A 20,092-nucleotide genomic window follows, 5' to 3' on the forward strand; every position below is an offset into this window, starting at 1 on the left:
CATTAGGCGGACGAGTGGGCTGCAACGCCACAGCCACATACAGTATGGGAGCATTAGGCGGACGAGTGGGCAGCAACGCCACAGCCACATACAATATGGGAGCATTAGGAAGACGAGTGGGCTGCAACGCCACAGCCACATACAGTATGGGAGCATTAGGCAGACGAGTGGGCAGCAACGCCACAGCCACATACAGTATGGGAGCATTAGGCAGACGAGTGGGCTGCAACGCCACAGCCACATACAGTATGGGAGCATTAGGCAGACGAGTGGGCTGCAACGCCACAGCCACATACAGTATGGGAGCATTAGGCGGACGAGTGGGCTGCAACGCCACAGCCACATACAGTATGGGAGCATTAGGCGGACGAGTGGGCTGCAACGCCACAGCCACATACAGTATGGGAGCATTAGGCGGACGAGTGGGCTGCAACGCCACAGCCACATACAGTATGGGAGCATTAGGCGGACGAGTGGGCTGCAACGCCACAGCCACATACAGTATGGGAGCATTAGGCGGACGAGTGGGCTGCAACGCCACAGCCACATACAGTATGGGAGCATTAGGCAGACGAGTGGGCAGCAACGCCACAGCCACATACAGTATGGGAGCATTAGGCAGACGAGTGGGCTGCAACGCCACAGCCACATACAGTATGGGAGCATTAGGCAGACGAGTGGGCAGCAACGCCACAGCCACATACAGTATGGGAGCATTAGGCAGACGAGTGGGCTGCAACGCCACAGCCACATACAGTATGGGAGCATTAGGCAGACGAGTGGGCTGCAACGCCACAGCCACATACAGTATGGGAGCATTAGGCGGACGAGTGGGCTGCAACGCCACAGCCACATACAGTATGAGAGCATTAGGCAGACGAGTGGGCTGCAACGCCACAGCCACATACAGTATGGGAGCATTAGGCAGACGAGTGGGCAGCAACGCCACAGCCACATACAGTATGGGAGCATTAGGCGGACGAGTGGGCAGCAACGCCACGGATAAAGTGCTTTTCCTCATCACCATCTCTGAGCAAATAAAGCTGAGAGATAGCGAGAACTCTGCATCAGTGGAGCTGAAGCCCAGGCTGGCCTGTCCCCTCTGTTCTGTCTCCAGTCCAGTCCTGGGGAGGGACTGACACACTGTACAGTATATACATTCTGAATTGATCGCCAGCACAGGGGAGTATCAATTAGACACTACTTGGTACATCTACATGTTTATAGGCACAATCTGGAAGATATACTGCTGTTCACTGGTAATTACTAAGAATGATTTATACCCATTGACCCTTGAAGAATTTCAATAAATGTCTCATAATGGGAATGTCTTGGTGATGTGAATTCCTGTCCTGTCAGTCATGTAATTAGAGATGAGAGCTGGAGATGTCAGACAGAATATTGATTAGTACTGACTGACTGAGAAGACTAGAGGACCAGAGGTTAATATGTTGTTGATAAACATCCATGGACTGGAAATTTCCCACCAGGCACCACAACGCTACTTCATACATGCATTTGTTTATAAACATCCAGCAGACGTAAACAAACAACAGACGAGGGTATTGGTTTATAACCAGTTTTAATTAACCCTGATTACAGCTTAATGACAAGTTTGAAAAACAAACAAAAGAATTAAAGAGAAATTCAATGTTACATCATGGTATTAAATCTCATCTCTCTGTTTGAGTGTTATATAACCGCATGGGGGGGGGGAAGACCTTTACATAGTAAAACAATACAAATCTGTTTTTCTTTTAAATGAAACAATCCCCAAAATGAAAAAAAATATACACGACCAAGAGAGAAAGTAACATTGTAAAATATAAATGACAATATATGACAAGATCAAATCATACGTTTCCCCCTCCACCCTCCCCAATAAACCCCGCCCCTGCCAACCTCTGTCACCATAACAACCCCTCTCAGAATTAATATTACACTTTAGTTTATATTACAAATGTTAAAACCACATGAAAGACTGAGGAGGGGGCAGGAGCTGGTAGGGGGTCAAAACAGAAGCATGGAGGAGAGGTCTACGTCACGATGACAGTGTGATTGATGTACAGTTCACAACAACCCTAAAGCAGTAGTAACTCAACCATGGACTAATAATGAGAAGGATGGGGAGGTAAGTAATCCAACCATAACAATAACAACAACAATAATAAACAGCAATATCGACATCAGAAAAGAACATTGAGGGTATTTTTAATCTTTGCTAAAGAAATGTTATCCTTCTCCACTTTCTCCTGACTGCCGACTCAGACATGAGACCTGGGAATTGCCATCCCACACCATCCTGATAAAAGATCACGCTGCAGTTAACAGTCAGGTAGACAGACAATGCTGGCAATAGAGAGAAAGAAAAAGGGATGAAGAGTGAAGCAGAGAAAAAAAGAGAACAAGCAGAATAATGCCCAGTCTGTTGCTTAGATATGATGAGTAGTTTATAAGGCAGCTGTCAGTTTCAATAGACACAGGGTGAGGTGGAGGTGAGGGAAGGGGACAGAGAGTGTGTGTGTGGTCAGATATACAACACCACCAGGATGGACAATAACAGCAGTCAGATGATTGTGACTTGCTCAGCCACACACCTGCCCGTCTGGAGGCCTGCCATCCCAGAGGCCCCTGTTAGAGTTCTTACTGGTTGGTCAAGTCTTTGATTGCCCTGAGCCAATCAGAGGGCTGTTTGGCTCAGTCTCCAGACCTCTAATGCTCCAGGATGTCAAAACATCAAAGCAGCAAAACAGTGAGGACAGAGTGTGTGGGAGGGGTTTGGAAATGTGAGTCTGTGTGTGTGTGTTTGAGATAGTGGGCAGGGTATTCCAGGTGAAATCTAACGTCATCTTTCCAGCCTCCACTGTTATCTGTACAGTAATCATTAACCTCAGCCTCCACCAACCTGCTGGGAATATAGCTAATGCAGTCACGATTAGTAAACTGTCCGCTTTAGATAACCGGCTTAACTGGGTAGAGCTGAGAAATGACAGGATTTGTCATCGACTAAAATCCCCAGTCCTGACTAACCCTGAGCTCATTCACCCCCACTGGGGCCAGAGGTGAGGTCCATTAGTGAGGTGAGGTCCCCATAGAGGTGCACTGTCAAGGTGAGACCAGCCCAGAGGGAGACTGGGGACAGGTGACAGTGGTCAGGTCTTCTACAAGCTGAGAGGGAGTAGCGGACCGTGATGGCAGACAGAATAGTCATGTTCAAATGACAACTGCTGTATATATTCAGTGTACTACAATGCAGTTCTTTCATGATTCTCATTATTTTCATCATTTTGTCTGTCTCTCCTGTGTCGTTTGTTGTCCCTTGGTCATAACAAAACATTTGGACTCCTACCCATCCCGTTGTCTCCCTCCCCTAAGGAAGTTTACCCGAAACAGGATATTCTCTCCCTTCGCCTACCAGAACGAATCACTTACAAAAACATCGCAAATCTGTCATTTCATTAAATGGCATGTTGTTTTAGTTTTTTATATGAGTTTGGAATTTCATATATAATATATACTGAGCAAAAATATAAACATAACATGCAACGATTTAAAATATTTTACTGGGTTACAGTTCATAGAAGGAAATCAGTCAATTTACATGAATTTGGTCCTAATCTATGGACTTCACATGACTGGGAATAGAGATACTCATTGATTCGTCAGATACCTTTAAAGAAAAAAGGTAGCATAGGGTTGATCAGGCTGTTGATTGTGGCCTGTGGAATGTTGTCCCACTCCTCTTCAATGGCCGTGCAAAGTTGCTAGATCTTGGCGGGAACTGGAACACGCTGTCGAAGACGTCGATCCAGAGCATACCAAACATGCTCAACGCGTGACATCAGGTGAGTATGCAGGCCATGGAAGAACTGGGACATTTTCAGCTTCCAGGAACCGTATACAGATCCTTGCGACATGGAGCAGTGCATTATGCTGAAACATGAGGGGATGACAGTGGATGAATGGCACGACAATGGGCAATCGGTGTCTCTATGCAATCAAATTGCCATCAATAAAATTTAATTGTGTTCGTTGTCCGTAGTTTATGCCTGCCCATACCATAACCCCACCGCCACCATGGGGCACCTTTGTTCACAACATTGACATCAGCAAATTGCTTGTCCACACAACGCCATACACGTACATCTGCGGTTGTGAGGCCGGTTGGACGTACTGCCAAATTCTCTAAAATGACGTTGGAGCGGCTTATGGCAGAGAAATTAACATTAAATTCTGTGGTAACACAATTCTCTGGTGGACATTCCTGCAGTCAGCATGCCAATTTCACGCTCCCACAAAACTTGAGACATCTGTGGCATTGTGTTGTGTGACAAAACTGCACATTTTAGAGTGGCCTTTTATTGACCCCATGCACAAGGTGCACCTGTGTAATGATCATGCCATTTAATCAGCTTCTTGATATGCCACACCTGTCAGCTGGGTGGATTATCTTAGCAAAGGAGAAATGCTCACTAACAGGGATGTAAACAAATGTGTGGACACAATTTGAGAGGAACAAGCTTTTTGTGTGTATGGAAAATGTCTGGGATCTTTTACTTCAGCTCATGAAACATGGGACCAACACTTTACATGTTGCATTTATGTTTTTGTTCAGTGTATAAATATATAGTTTATATGAGTGTGCATATCTCAGTAGGACTTTCTCGTTTAATTTTTTACTAAGACTCTTGTAAAGAGTTTAAAACACACTATAAAACAAGGCATAGAGAGGCAGTGTGTGTGTGTGTATAAATATGTATGTATGTATGTATGTATGTATGTATGTATGTATGTGTGTATGTGTGTGTGTGTGTGTGTGTGTGTGTGTGTGTGTGTGTGTGTGTGTGTGTGTGTGTGTGTGTGTGTGTGTGTGTGTGTCTACAGGTGTGCTTGCATATGCAGTGTTGTGTGCGTATTCTGCTGGTTTAGTTAACACTATGAGACTATGGTTGATAGAACAGGAGTAAGGGATTTGGGTGGAGCTGGTGAACTAGGATTCTGTGCAGGTGGCCCTTGCTTCTGCCCTGCCATGGGATAGACAAGGCTAAGCTAAGCTAACAGTTAAAAGATAATGGACCCATCACTCTCCTTTTCCATAGGAGAGCTCTCTCCCCCTCCCAATGGTCCTCTCGCTGTTCCTCTCTGTCATCTAACAACCGAGCCACTGCTCCCTCCCCCTCCGTTTATCCTCCACCCTCTCCCTTCTCTCATTTAGATCAGGATCTTTCAGGTCCACAAAAGAAAGGGACGGAAGTAGGAGAGAGAGAGAAAATATTACAGAAAGAGAGGAAAGTACAAAAGTGATGACAGAGGAGTGTTAGAGAGAAATAAAGTGTGTGTTGAATAGCAGTACCCTTCAGTAGCAGTCCAAGAGCAAAGCCTCCATGTCCCAAAGTCCTGTCCACTGTCTGTTTCCCCAGCAGCTGGTGTGTGTGTGTCTGTGGCATCCCTGAGTGGAGTGGCCAGTGTTGCGAGAAGGAGTCTGCCAGTTTACCACGACTAGGTTCCACTGCCCCCAATCGACAGCCCAACTTTCCTGTGTGTCTGTTATGGGTAAGAACGGGGGGGATACTATTACATAAATAATAGAGAGAGTCTCACACTATGTATAAACTCCCGGTCATTTATTGGGTAAATCACCAACGTTTCGGCATCACTGTGCCTTCTTCAGGGTCATACTCTTACACCCATGCTCTCCTCCTCAGTCTTCTCTCTCTCTCAGTGTGTCTGATACAGGTACAGGCACTTGTAGAAGCCCCGTCTTCATCTCTATACAAAAATAAAATGGGAGAAATCTCATCCTCCATGTCTGCAGGGCTGGAAAGCCAGGGGGCTGGGCTGTCTGAGTTGGGGTCCCCTGAGGAGAAAGACAGACTAACCCTAGAGGGGGGGCCAGAAGGCAGGAAAGGTGAGGCAAAATAGCTGGGTCAGGAGATGTGGGGCAGTGCTGGGCTGGAGGCTGGATATGAGGCTGACGGTGGGCTGGACAGGAAACTGGCTTGGGGGTTCCATCCAGACACAAGCAGAGAGTAGCGTCCCCTCTGGTTCTGCCCCTGGTTTAAGTCACTGAGTCTGGGCTTGCTTGGACCAAAAGTCCCCTCTCTTCTTCAACAGTCTCTGAGGGAGGGGTCTCAATACAGTAGAAGGTAAGGGCTTTGGGAGGAGGGTGTGGACTGCATCAGGGTTTGGAGTTTGATTAGGCCCAGGTTTAGTTTGAGTTAGGAGAGAACTGTCTGTCTGTCAGAGTGGCAGGAGGACCTTAGGAGTCATTTACACTGTCCTAAACCACCACTGTCTGCTAGCATTAGTGTTTCTATGTATCCCTATGTGTGTGTGGATCAGCATCAGCAGTCCTTGTTCTCCAGTGACAGTTGGGCTGTGGCCTGGTGCAGGTCCTGGTTCACCCCCTCTGAGCCAACGGGAGGGAACACTCATACCCCCCCAGGGCTGGGGGACTGGGGGCACTGCCAGCCCCGTTCTCATGCATCCCTCCATTCCTCTCCGTCTCTCTTTCCCTCTCCTTCTCCCCTCGTACTTTCTTGTCATCCTGCTCTTCCATGGCCTCCATTCGTTGGTCTTCACTCCAGCGCCGTTTGAAGCGCAGCTTGAGTGGAATGCACTTGGTCTGCCCCTGGGCGGGGGACTGGGGAGGGGGGGTGTCGCCTGGCTCAGCCGGCTCACTCTTCAGGGTGGGAGGTCCGCGGTGGGGGTGGGAGGTGAAGAAGGGCAGCAGGCCTGGAGGGGGGGGCGCGGGGGCCTTGAAGACATCCTCATCCAGGTCCTCGTCGTGGGGGTGTGGGTGGGAGGAGGTCCCGTTGGGGTGGTGGGGGTGAGGCCGGGGGTGTCGGGGGGAGAAGAGGTCGTACTCGTCGCCCCGGTCGTCGGGGTCTTCGTCACTGATGTCAGTCACCTCCACCTCCTCTTCTGACTCAATATCTGAGATGGGCTCCACCTACAGAGAGACAGAGAGTGTCGATATCACAGTCACAAACGTTTAGCCATCAGGATCCTCAGCACATACAGTTCAAAGTGACTATGTCCCCTTGTGGGTCTCACCTTGATCTTGGGCAGCCCGGTGCTGTTGAGGGAGCCGGTGGAGGAGGAGTTGGAGATGAGTCCTGACCCGCCGGCTGAGCTCAGGTCACTACCGAAGGACAGGGAGGACCCCAGACCGGAGGACGACAGGGACCCTGAGCCCGAGGACAGTGAGCTCTGCCTGGGGTGGTGGTCCTGGCTACCATCCCTCTGCTTCCGGCCCAATGGAGGAGGCTGCAGCTTGAACTTGAAGGGCGAGAGGTGAGGCGGCTCCTCACCCAGGTGCAGTGGGTGGTGGATGGGGTGGGGGTGGGAATGGGCCGTGTGAGGGTGGGCTGAGTGAGGGTGAGGGTGGGCTGAGTGCGGGTGAGGAGAGTGGGATTGGGACAGGGGTGATGGGTGTCGATGACTATTCAGACCTGAGCGTTCTCCTCCTCTCTCTGCTCCTCCCCTCTCGCCCAGTTCTCTCTTGTCTTGGGCGAGGCGGTGTGGCTGGGGAATGATGACGTTGGGGTAGTGGAGGAAGGCTCTGGGGCTGAGGTGGTAGTTGTAAACACTCTGGTGGTGGGCCTGCAGGTAGCGCTTCATTTCCTCAGGGTTGAAGGAGAAGTGAGAGCCCAGCATGGGGGAGAGGGAGGGGGACGGGGTGTAGGGCAGGTGGGAGGAGGGGGTCAAGGACAGGGCTGGGGACAGAGGTGGGGCTAAGAGCCCTGCACCCCCAGGGCCAGGCAGGGGGGACACGGGGAAGGGGGACAGGTTGTCGGGGTGGACCCTGTGTCCCAGGGGGCCGCGGGAGCCAGGGTGGGCGTTGTGGTTCCCAGCTCCACCATACATCCTAAACAGAGACTCATGGGACATACGGGGGTGGATCATACTCCTGTACCCTCCTCCCCCTGGGCCTCCTACTCCTCCTCCCCCTGGGCCTCCTACTCCTCCTCCCCCTGGGCCTCCTACTCCTCCTCCCCCTGGGCCTCCTACTCCTCCTCCCCCTGGGCCTCCTCCTCCCCCTCCCCCTGGACCTCCTCCCCCTCCCCCACTCAGCCCCCTCTCTCCCCCCCTCTCCTCCCCACCTCCCCCGTTGCCGTCCTCGATCTCAGAGTTGACGGAGGTCCCATCGCTGCAGTCGCTGACAGAGCCGCGCGCCATGCGCCGAGCCACGGCGCTGAACACGCCCCCGGGGCTACGCAGGTCCTCATTGGGTGAAAGCATGTCGGATGGCGTGGATGGTGGGAAGCGGAAATGAGTTCCTGCTGCGGAAGGCAATGGTGGGGCACTCTGAGGAACACCACTACCTGTTAGAGAACAGGAGAGAGAGGGAAGAGAGGAGGAGAACGGAGAGGTGCAATGATGAGGGGAGTAATATACACTAGGTAATGATATGAATTAGCACAGTCAGTGTTTAATTAAGAATTTAGTGATGTCTGTGACACACACACACAACACCCACACACACCCACACACACACAGTGAGCGGTACCTGTGGAGCCCATGTCTATGAAAGGGTAGTTGACCAGGACCAGTTTGTTGAAGTTGAATTTGTAGGTGAACCTCTTCCCTTTGGTCTTGTGGAGGATTCTCTTGTTGTAGTAATACCTGGTGGGGAAACAGACCAATATGGGGTCACACACAGACCTTTAGGTCTCATTACTACCTGTAGCATGCTTCTCTATGTCACCACACACAGTCATACAGGAACTCTTCAAATGGTACCACACACAGTCATACAGGAACTCTTCAAACGGTACCACACACAGTCACACAGGAACACTTCAAATGGTACCACACACAGTCACACAGGAACTCTTCAAATGGTACCACACACAGTCATACAGGAACTCTTCAAATGGTACCACACACAGTCATACAGGAACTCTTCAAATGGTAGCACACACAGTCACACAGGAACACTTCAAATGGTACCACACACAGTCATACAGGAACTCTTCAAATGGTACCACACACAGTCACACAGGAACTCTTCAAATGGTACCACACAGAGTCATACAGGAACTATTCAAATGGTACCACACAGAGTCACACAGGAACTCTTCAAATGGTACCACACACAGTCACACAGGAACTCTTCAAATGGTACCACACAGAGTCACACAGGAACTATTCAAATGGTACCACACAGTCACACAGGAACTCTTCAAATGGTACCACACACAGTCACACAGGAACTCTTCAAATGGTACCACACACAGTCACACAGGAACTATTCAAATGGTACCACACACAGTCACACAGGAACTCTTCAAATGGTACCACACACAGTCATACAGGAACTCTTCAAATGGTACCACACACAGTCACACAGGAACTCTTCAAATGGTACCACACAGAGTCACACAGGAACTATTCAAATGGTACCACACAGAGTCACACAGGAACTCTTCAAATGGTACCACACACAGTCATACAGGAACTCTTCAAATGGTACCACACACAGTCACACAGGAACTCTTCAAATGGTACCACACACAGTCACACAGGAACTATTCAAATGGTACCACACACAGGAACACTTCAAATGGTACCACACAGGAACTCTTCAAATGGTACCACACACAGTCACACAGGAACTCTTCAAATGGTACCACACAGAGTCATACAGGAACTCTTCAAATGGTACCACACAGAGTCATACAGGAACTATTCAAATGGTACCACACACAGTCACACAGGAACACTTCAAATGGTACCACACAGAGTCACACAGGAACACTTCAAATGGTACCACACACAGTCACACAGGAACTCTTCAAATGGTACCACACACAGTCACACAGGAACACTTCAAATGGTACCACACACAGTCACACAGGAACTCTTCAAATGGTACCACACACAGTCACACAGGAACTCTTCAAATGGTACCACACACAGTCACACAGGAACTCTTCAAATGGTACCACACACAGTCATACAGGAACTCTTCAAATGGTACCACACACAGTCACACAGGAACTCTTCAAATGGTACCACACACAGTCACACAGGAACTCTTCAAATGGTACCACACAGAGTCATACAGGAACACTTCAAATGGTACCACACACAGTCACACAGGAACTCTTCAAATGGTACCACACACAGTCACACAGGAACTCTTCAAATGGTACCACACACAGTCACACAGGAACACTTCAAATGGTACCACACACAGTCATACAGGAACTCTTCAAATGGTACCACACACAGTCATACAGGAACACTTCAAATGGTACCACACACAGTCACACAGGAACTCTTCAAATGGTACCACACAGAGTCATACAGGAACTATTCAAATGGTACCACACAGAGTCACACAGGAACTCTTCAAACGGTACCACACACAGTCACACAGGAACACTTCAAATGGTACCACACACAGTCACACAGGAACTCTTCAAATGGTACCACACACAGTCACACAGGAACTCTTCAAATGGTACCACACACAGTCACACAGGAACTCTTCAAATGGTACCACACACAGTCACACAGGAACACTTCAAATGGTACCACACAGAGTCATACAGGAACTCTTCAAATGGTACCACACACAGTCACACAGGAACACTTCAAATGGTACCACACACAGTCACACAGGAACTCTTCAAATGGTACCACACACAGTCACACAGGAACACTTCAAATGGTACCACACACAGTCACACAGGAACTCTTCAAACGGTACCACACACAGTCACACAGGAACACTTCAAATGGTACCACACAGAGTCATACAGGAACTCTTCAAATGGTACCACACACAGTCACACAGGAACTCTTCAAATGGTACCACACACAGTCACACAGGAACTCTTCAAATGGTACCACACACAGTCACACAGGAACACTTCAAATGGTACCACACACAGTCACACAGGAACACTTCAAATGGTACCACACACAGTCACACAGGAACTCTTCAAATGGTACCACACACAGTCACACAGGAACACTTCAAATGGAACACAGTCACACAGGAACTCTTCAAACGGTACCACACACAGTCACACAGGAACACTTCAAATGGTACCACACACAGTCATACAGGAACTCTTCAAATGGTACCACACACAGTCACACAGGAACTCTTCAAATGGTACCACACACAGTCACACAGGAACTCTTCAAATGGTACCACACACAGTCACACAGGAACTCTTCAAATGGTACCACACACAGTCACACAGGAACTCTTCAAATGGTACCACACACAGTCAGTCACAGGAACACTTCAAATGGTACCACACACAGTCACACAGGAACTCTTCAAATGGTACCACACACAGTCACACAGGAACTCTTCAAATGGTACCACACACAGTCACACAGGAACTCTTCAAATGGTACCACACACAGTCACACAGGAACTCTTCAAATGGTACCACACACAGTCATACAGGAACTCTTCAAATGGTACCACACACAGTCACACAGGAACACTTCAAATGGTACCACACACAGTCACACAGGAACTCTTCAAATGGTACCACACACAGTCACACAGGAACTCTTCAAATGGTACCACACACAGTCACACAGGAACACTTCAAATGGTACCACACACAGTCACACAGGAACTATTCAAATGGTACCACACACAGTCACACAGGAACACTTCAAATGGTACCACACACAGTCATACAGGAACTCTTCAAATGGTACCACACACAGTCACACAGGAACTCTTCAAATGGTACCACGCACAGTCACAGGAACACTTCAAATGGTACCACACACAGTCATACAGGAACTCTTCAAATGGTACCACACAGTCACACAGGAACTCTTCAAATGGTACCACACACAGTCACACAGGAACACTTCAAATGGTACCACACACAGTCATACAGGAACTCTTCAAACGGTACCACACACAGTCACACAGGAACTCTTCAAATGGTACCACACACAGTCATACAGGAACTCTTCAAATGGTACCACACACAGTCATACAGGAACTCTTCAAATGGTACCACACACAGTCATACAGGAACTCTTCAAATGGTACCACACACAGTCATACAGGAACTCTTCAAATGGTACCACACACAGTCATACAGGAACTCTTCAAATGGTACCACACACAGTCATACAGGAACTCTTCAAATGGTACCACACACAGTCATACAGGAACTCTTCAAATGGTACCACACACAGTCATACAGGAACTATTCAAATGGTACCACACACAGTCATACAGGAACTCTTCAAATGGTACCACACACAGTCACACAGGAACTATTCAAATGGTACCACACACAGTCACACAGGAACTCTTCAAATGGTACCACACACAGTCACACAGGAACTCTTCAAATGGTACCACACACAGTCACACAGGAACTCTTCAAATGGTACCACACACAGTCACACAGGAACACTTCAAATGGTACCACACACAGTCACACAGGAACACTTCAAATGGTACCACACACAGTCACACAGGAACTCTTCAAATGGTACCACACACAGTCACACAGGAACACTTCAAATGGTACCACACACAGTCACACAGGAACTCTTCAAATGGTACCACACACAGTCATACAGGAACTCTTCAAATGGTACCACACACAGTCACACAGGAACTCTTCAAATGGTACCACACACAGTCACACAGGAACACTTCAAATGGTACCACACACAGTCATACAGGAACTCTTCAAATGGTACCACACACAGTCACACAGGAACTCTTCAAATGGTACCACACACAGTCATACAGGAACACTTCAAATGGTACCACACACAGTCATACAGGAACTCTTCAAATGGTACCACACACAGTCACACAGGAACTATTCAAATGGTACCACACACAGTCACACAGGAACTCTTCAAATGGTACCACACACAGTCATACAGGAACACTTCAAATGGTACCACACACAGTCACACAGGAACTCTTCAAATGGTACCACACACAGTCACACAGGAACTCTTCAAATGGTACCACACACAGTCACACAGGAACACTTCAAATGGTACCACACACAGTCACACAGGAACTCTTCAAATGGTACCACACACAGTCATACAGGAACTCTTCAAATGGTACCACACACAGTCACACAGGAACTCTTCAAATGGTACCACACACAGTCATACAGGAACACTTCAAATGGTACCACACACAGTCATACAGGAACTCTTCAAATGGTACCACACACAGTCACACAGGAACTCTTCAAATGGTACCACACACAGTCACACAGGAACTCTTCAAATGGTACCACACACAGTCACACAGGAACTCTTGAAATGGTACCACACACGGGGAAATGATTTATTTTCAATAAACCCAGGCACAGTAGTTTAGTCAGGGCTTTTCTAGACCAACTGGTCACACACTCCCCTGTCCCACTGTTAGCCCAAGTCCATCTCTTTATGTACCATTCATCTAAACCCACCAATAATACACCCATGCTTGATCTGTTTATGTAATGGCCATTCTCTCTCGCTCTCCCATGGCGGGCTGCCAGGTGCCTGTAAGTCTCCATCTATATTAACCTTTGTCCTGTTATACAACATCTTTCCTTTTTCTTCTTTCATCTCACATCCCTTTATATAACCACACAGCCCCCCTCACCAACCTAACACCTCTCTGACTAACCCCACAGCCCCCCTCACCAACCTAACGCTGCTCTGACTAACCCCACAGCCCCTCACCAAGAAAACGCTGCTCTGACTAACCCCACAGCCCCTCACCAACCTAAGACTGCTCTGACTAACCCCACAGCCCATCACCAACCTAAAGCAGCTCTGACTAACCCCACAGCCCCTCACCAACCTAACGCTGCTCTGACTAACCCCACAGACCCTCACCAACCTCACACCTCTCTGCCTAACCCCACAGCCCCCCTCACCAACCTAACACCACTCTGACTAACCCCACAGCCCCTCACCAACCTAACGCTGCTCTGACTAACCCCACAGCCCCTCACCAACCTAACACCGCTCTGACTAACCCCACAGCCCCTCACCAAGAAAACGCTGCTCTGACTAACCCCACAGCCCCTCACCAAGAAAACGCTGCTCTGACTAACCCCACAGCCCCTCACCAACCTAAGACTGCTCTGACTAACCCCACAGCCCATCACCAACCTAAAGCAGCTCTGACTAACCCCACAGCCCCTCACCAACCTAACGCTGCTCTGACTAACCCCACAGCCCCTCACCAACCTCACACCTCTCTGCCTAACCCCACAGCCCCCCTCACCAACCTAACACCACTCTGACTAACCCCACAGCCCCTCACCAACCTAACGCTGCTCTGACTAACCCCACAGGCCTAGTCAATCTCATTATGTACCATTCATCTAAACCCACCAATAATCACACTCCCCTGTCCCACTGTTAGCCCTAGTCCATCTCGTTATGTACCATTCATCTAAACCCACCAATAATCACACTCCCCTGTCCCACTGTTAGCCCAAGTCCATCTCTATATGTACCATTCATCTAAACCCACCAATAATACACCCATGCTTGATCTGTTTATGTAATGGCCATTCTCTCTCGCTCTCCCATGGCGGGCTGCCAGGTGCCTGTAAGTCTCCATCTATATTAACCTTTGTCCTGTTATACAACATCTTTCCTTTTTCTTCTTCCATCTCACATCCCTTTAAAACCCCACAGCCCCCCTCACCAACCTAACACCGCTCTGACTAACCCCACAGCCCCTCACATACCTATCACCGCTCTGACTAACCCCACAGCCCCTCACATACCTAACACCGCTCTGACTAACCCCACAGCCCCCCTCACCAACCTAACGCTGCTCTGACTAACCCCACAGCCCCCCTCACCAACCTAACACCACTCTGACTAACCCTACAGCCCCTCACCAACCTAACGCTGCTCTGACTAACCCCACAGCCCCTCACCAACCTAACACCGCTCTGACTAACCCCACAGCCCATCACCAACCTAACGCTGCTCTGACTAACCCCACAACCCATCACCAACCAAACACCGCTATGACTAACCCCACAGCCCATCACCAACCTAACGCTGCTCTGACTGACCCCACAGCCCCTCACCAACCTAACACTGCTCTGACTAACCCCACAGCGCCTCACCAACCTAACACTGCTCTGACTAACCCCACAGCCCATCAGCAACCTAACATTGCTCTGACTAACCCCACAGCCCCTCACCAACCTAACCCCACAGCCCCTCACCAACCTAACACTGCTCTGACTAACCCCACAGCCCCTCACCAACCTAACGCTGCTCTGACTAACCCCACAGCCCTCATACCAACCAAACACTGCTCTGACTAACCCCACAGCCCCTCACCAACCTAACGCTGCTCTGACTAACCCCACAGCCCCTCACCAACCAAACACCGCTATGACTAACCCCACAGCCCTCACCAACCTAACGCTGCTCTGACTAACCCCACAGCCCCTCACCAACCTAACACTGCTCTGACTAACCCCAAAGTCCCTCACCAACCCCACAGCCCCTCACCAACCTAACGCTGCTCTGACTAACCCCACAGCCCATCACCAACCTAACACTGCTCTGACTAACCCCACAGCCCCTCACCAACCTAACGCAGCTCTGACTAACCCCACAGCCCCTCACCAACCCAACTGCTGCTCTGACTAACCCCACAGCCCCTCACCAACCTAACGCTGCTCTGACTAACCCCACAGCCCATCACCAACCTAACGCTGCTCTGACTAACCCCACAGCCCATCACCAACCTAACGCTGCTCTGACTAACCCCACAGCCCCTCACCAACCAAACACCGCTCTGACTATCACCAGCCCCTCACCAACTCTAACACTGCTCTGACCAACCCCACAGTCCCTCCACAATCACCAACCTAACACTGCTCTGACTAACCCCACAGCCCCTCACCAACCTAACACCGCTATGACTAACTCCACACCCCCTCACCAACCTAACGCTGCTCTGACTGACCCCACAGCCCCTCACCATCCTAACACTGCTCTGACTAACCCCAAAGACCCTCACCAACCCCACAGCCCCTCACCAACCTAACGCTGCTCTGACTAACCCCACAGCCCATCACCAACCTAACACTACTCTGACTAACCCCACAGCCCCTCACCAACCTAACGGCGCTCTGACTAACCCCACAGACCCTCACCAACCTAACGCTGCTCTGACTAACCCCAAAGCCCCTCACCAACCTAACGCCGCTCTGACTAACCACACAGCCCCTCACCAACCTAACACCTCTCTGACTAACCCCACAGACCCTCACCAACCTAACACTGCTCTGACTAACCCCACAGCCCTAGTCCATCTCTTTATGTACCATTCATCTAAACCCACCAATAATCACACTCCCCTGTCCCACTGTTAGCCCAAGTCCATCTCTTTATGTACCATTCATCCAAACCCACCAATAATACACCCATGCTTGATCTGTTTATGTAATGGCCATTCTCTCTCGCTCTCCCATGGCGGGCTGCCAGGTGCCTGTAAGTCTCCATCTATATTAACCTTTGTCCTGTTATACAACATCTTTCCTTTTTCCTCTTTCATCTCACATCCCTTTATTTAACCACACAGCCCCTCACCAACCTAACACCTCTCTGACTAACCCCACAGCCCCTCACCAACCTAACACCACTCTGACTAACCCCCCCACCAACCTAACGCTGCTCTGACTAACCCACAGCCCTCACCAACCTAACACTCTGACTAACCCCACAGACCCTCACCAACCTAACGCTGCTCTGACAAACCCCACAGCCCTCACCAACCTAACACTGCTCTGACTAACCCCACAGCCCCTCACCAACCTAACACCGCTCTGACTAACCCACACAGACCCTCACCAACCTAACGCTGCTCTGACTCCAACCCCACAGCCCCTCACCAACCTAACACCGCTCTGACTAACCACACAGCCCCTCACCAACCTATCACCTCTCTGACTAACCCCACAGACCCTCACCAACCTAACACCACTCTGACTAACCTGACTGAGCCCTAGTCCATCTCTTTATGTACCATTCATCTAAACCCACCAATAATCACACTCCCCTGTCCCACTGTTGTGCCCAAGTCCATCTCTTTATGTACCATTCATCCAAACTGGCTGAGTCTTCCCACCAATCTACACCCATGCTTGATCTGTTTATGTAATGGCCATTCTCTCCGCTCTCCCACTGGCGGGCTGCCAGGTGCCTGTAAGTCTCCATCTATATTAACCTTTGTCCTGTTATACAACATCTTTCCTTTTCTTCTTTCATCTCACATCCCTTTATTTAACCACACAGCCCCCCTCCACAACCTAACCCTCTCTCTCCACACCCCCTCCAACCTAACACCACTCTGACTAACCCCCAGCCCCCTCTCACACTAACACCTCTCTGACTAACCCCTGGCCCCCTCACTCCACCTAACATCCTCTGACTAACCCCACTCCAACCCTAACGCTGCTCTGACTAACCCCACAGCCCCCTCTCTCCACTGGCTAACACCACTCTGACTCCACAGTTTCCCTCCACCAACCTAACGCCGCTCCACTGGCTAACCCCCAGCCCCTCTCCAACCTAACACCTCTGACTAACCACTGGCTTCCAGTTGAACCTATCATCCGCTCTCCCTAGACCATGGCCCCTCCCCCTAACACCACTCTGGAACTGACTGTGAGGGGAACGGCACCACTCTGACTCCACTGGTCTGTGGCTTCAGGCCCTCTCCACTGGCTTCCCCGCTCTCTCCACTGGCTTCCCCGCTCTCTCCACTGGCTTCCCCGCTCTCTCCACTGGCTTCCCCGCTCTCTCCACTGGCTTCCAGTTGAAGCTCGCATCCAGGACAGCGGAGTCAATCACCACCTTCCGGAGACACCTGAAACCCCACCTCTTCAAGGAATACCTAGGATAGGGTAAGTAATCCTTCTCACCCCCCTCCTAAAAAGATTTAGATGCACTATTGTAAGTGGCTGTTCCACTGGATGTCATAAGGTGTATGCACCAATTTGTAAGTCGCTCTGGATAAGAGCGTCTGCTAAATGACTTAAATGTAAATGTAATGTAAATGTCTGTCAGTGTGTGTCTGTCAGTGTGTGTGTGTCAGTGTGTGTGTGTCAGTGTGTGCCCTTGCTCTCTGGATCCCCTTCCAGTCAGTCCACTAAAGGGTGTGAAAGGATGGTTTTCTAGCTGCTTAGGTCAGCATGTAGAGGAGATGTGTAGTGGACTGACAGCTCGCTGTACTGTCTGTAGCTGGCGTGTTAAGAGGAGAGGAGAGAGAGATAAGAGGTTAGGACTGCTGGCAACGCAGTATGACTAGTGGTGTTCCACTACTGGTGACTGACTGCATGGGTCTGGGACAGTCCGCCAGTCAGTCAGCCAGAGTAGCTGTTATTATCTACTACGGCTGTTATTCCCACTCTTATTATGCTAAGACTTGTGGTGTCTGTGTATGGAGGCAGACTGTAGCTCTTTTTCTGTCCCCCTCCCTCCATAACACTGGATCTGATTCCCTCTCTCCCCCTCCCTCCATCACACTGGATCTGATTCTCTCCCTCTCCCTCCCTCCATCACACTGGATCTGATTCTCTCTCTCCCCCTCCCTCCATCACACTGGGTCTGATTCTCTCTCTCCCCCCCCCTCCCTCCATCACACTGGATCTGATTCTCTCTCTCCCCCTCCCTCCATCACACTGGATCTGATTCCCTCTCCCCCTCCCTCCATCACACTGGATCTGATTCTCTCTCTCCCCTCCCTCCATCACACTGGATCTGATTCTCTCTCTCCCCCTCCCTCCATCACACTGGATCTGATTCTCTCTCTCCCCCTCCCTCCATCACACTGGATCTGATTCTCTCTCCCCCTCCCTCCATCACACTGGATCTGATTCTCTCTCTCTCCCTCCCTCCATCACACTGGATCTGATTCTCTCTCCATCACACTGGATCTGATTCTCTCTCTCCCCCTCCCTCCATCACACTGGGTCTGATTCTCTCTCTCCCCCTCCCTCCATCACACTGGATCTGATTCTCTCTCCATCACACTGGATCTGATTCTCTCTCTCCCCGTCCCTCCATCACACTGGATCTGATTCTCTCTCTCCCCCTCCCTCCATCACACTGGGTCTGATTCTCTCTCTCCCCCTCCCTCCATCACACTGGATCTGATTCTCTCTCCATCACACTGGATCTGATTCTCTCTCTCCCCCTCCCTCCATCACACTGGATCTGATTCTCTCTCCATCACACTGGATCAGATTCTCTCTCTCCCCCTCCCTCCATCACACTGGGTCTGATTCTCTCTCTCCCCCTCCCTCCATCACACTGGGTCTGATTCTCTCTCTCCCCCTCCCTCCATCACACTGGATCTGATTCTCTCTCTCCCCCTCCCTCCATCACACTGGATCTGATTCTCTCTCTCCCCCTCCCTCCATCACACTGGATCTGATTCTCTCTCTCCCCCTCCCTCCATCACACTGGATCTGATTCTCTCTCTCCCCCTCCCTCCATCACACTGGATCTGATTCTCTCTCTCCCCCTCCCTCCATCACACTGGATCTGATTCTCTCTCTCCATCACACTGGATCTGATTCTCTCTCTCCCCCTCCCTCCATCACACTGGATCTGATTCTCTCTCTCCCCCTCCCTCCATCACACTGGATCTGATTCTCTCTCTCCCCTCCCTCCATCACACTGGGTCTGATTCTCTCTCTCCCCTCCCTCCATCACACTGGATCTGATTCTCTCTCCCTCCCCCCTCCCTCCATCACACTGGTCTGATTCTCTCTCTCCCCTCCCTCCATCACACTGGATCTGATTCTCTCTCTCCCTCCCTCCATCACACTGGATCTGATTCTCTCTCTCCCCTCCCTCCATCACACTGGATCTGATTCCTCTCCCCTCCCTCCATCACACTGGATCTGATTCCCTCTCCCCTCCCTCCATCACACTGGATCTGATTCTCTCTCTCCCCTCCCTCCATCACACTGGATCTGATCTCTCCTCCTCCATCACACCCTCCCTCCATCACACTGGATCTGATTCTCTCTCTCCCCCTCCCTCCATCACACTGGATCTGATTTCTCCTCTCTCCCCT

General features: G+C 50.2%; 1 protein-coding gene across 1 annotated transcript in view; it reads right to left on the reverse strand.

Moving 5' to 3' along the window:
• Positions 1 to 4,791: 4,791 nt before the first annotated feature.
• LOC118380755 (ETS domain-containing transcription factor ERF-like) overlaps positions 4,792 to 20,092 on the reverse strand; it is a 138,433-nt gene continuing 123,132 nt past the window's right edge. The window contains exons 3-6 of the mRNA XM_052494824.1: positions 8,513 to 8,628; positions 8,106 to 8,327; positions 7,057 to 7,958; positions 4,792 to 6,952 (exon numbers count right to left, since the gene is read on the reverse strand). Of these exons, the coding sequence (XP_052350784.1) occupies positions 6,401 to 6,952; positions 7,057 to 7,958; positions 8,106 to 8,327; positions 8,513 to 8,628 (1,792 nt within the window). The 3' untranslated portion in view covers positions 4,792 to 6,400. The remainder of the gene's footprint in view (positions 6,953 to 7,056; positions 7,959 to 8,105; positions 8,328 to 8,512; positions 8,629 to 20,092) is intronic.

Source organism: Oncorhynchus keta, chromosome 34 (assembly GCF_023373465.1).
Source record: "Oncorhynchus keta strain PuntledgeMale-10-30-2019 chromosome 34, Oket_V2, whole genome shotgun sequence".
NCBI classification, from domain to species: domain Eukaryota; kingdom Metazoa; phylum Chordata; class Actinopteri; order Salmoniformes; family Salmonidae; genus Oncorhynchus; species Oncorhynchus keta.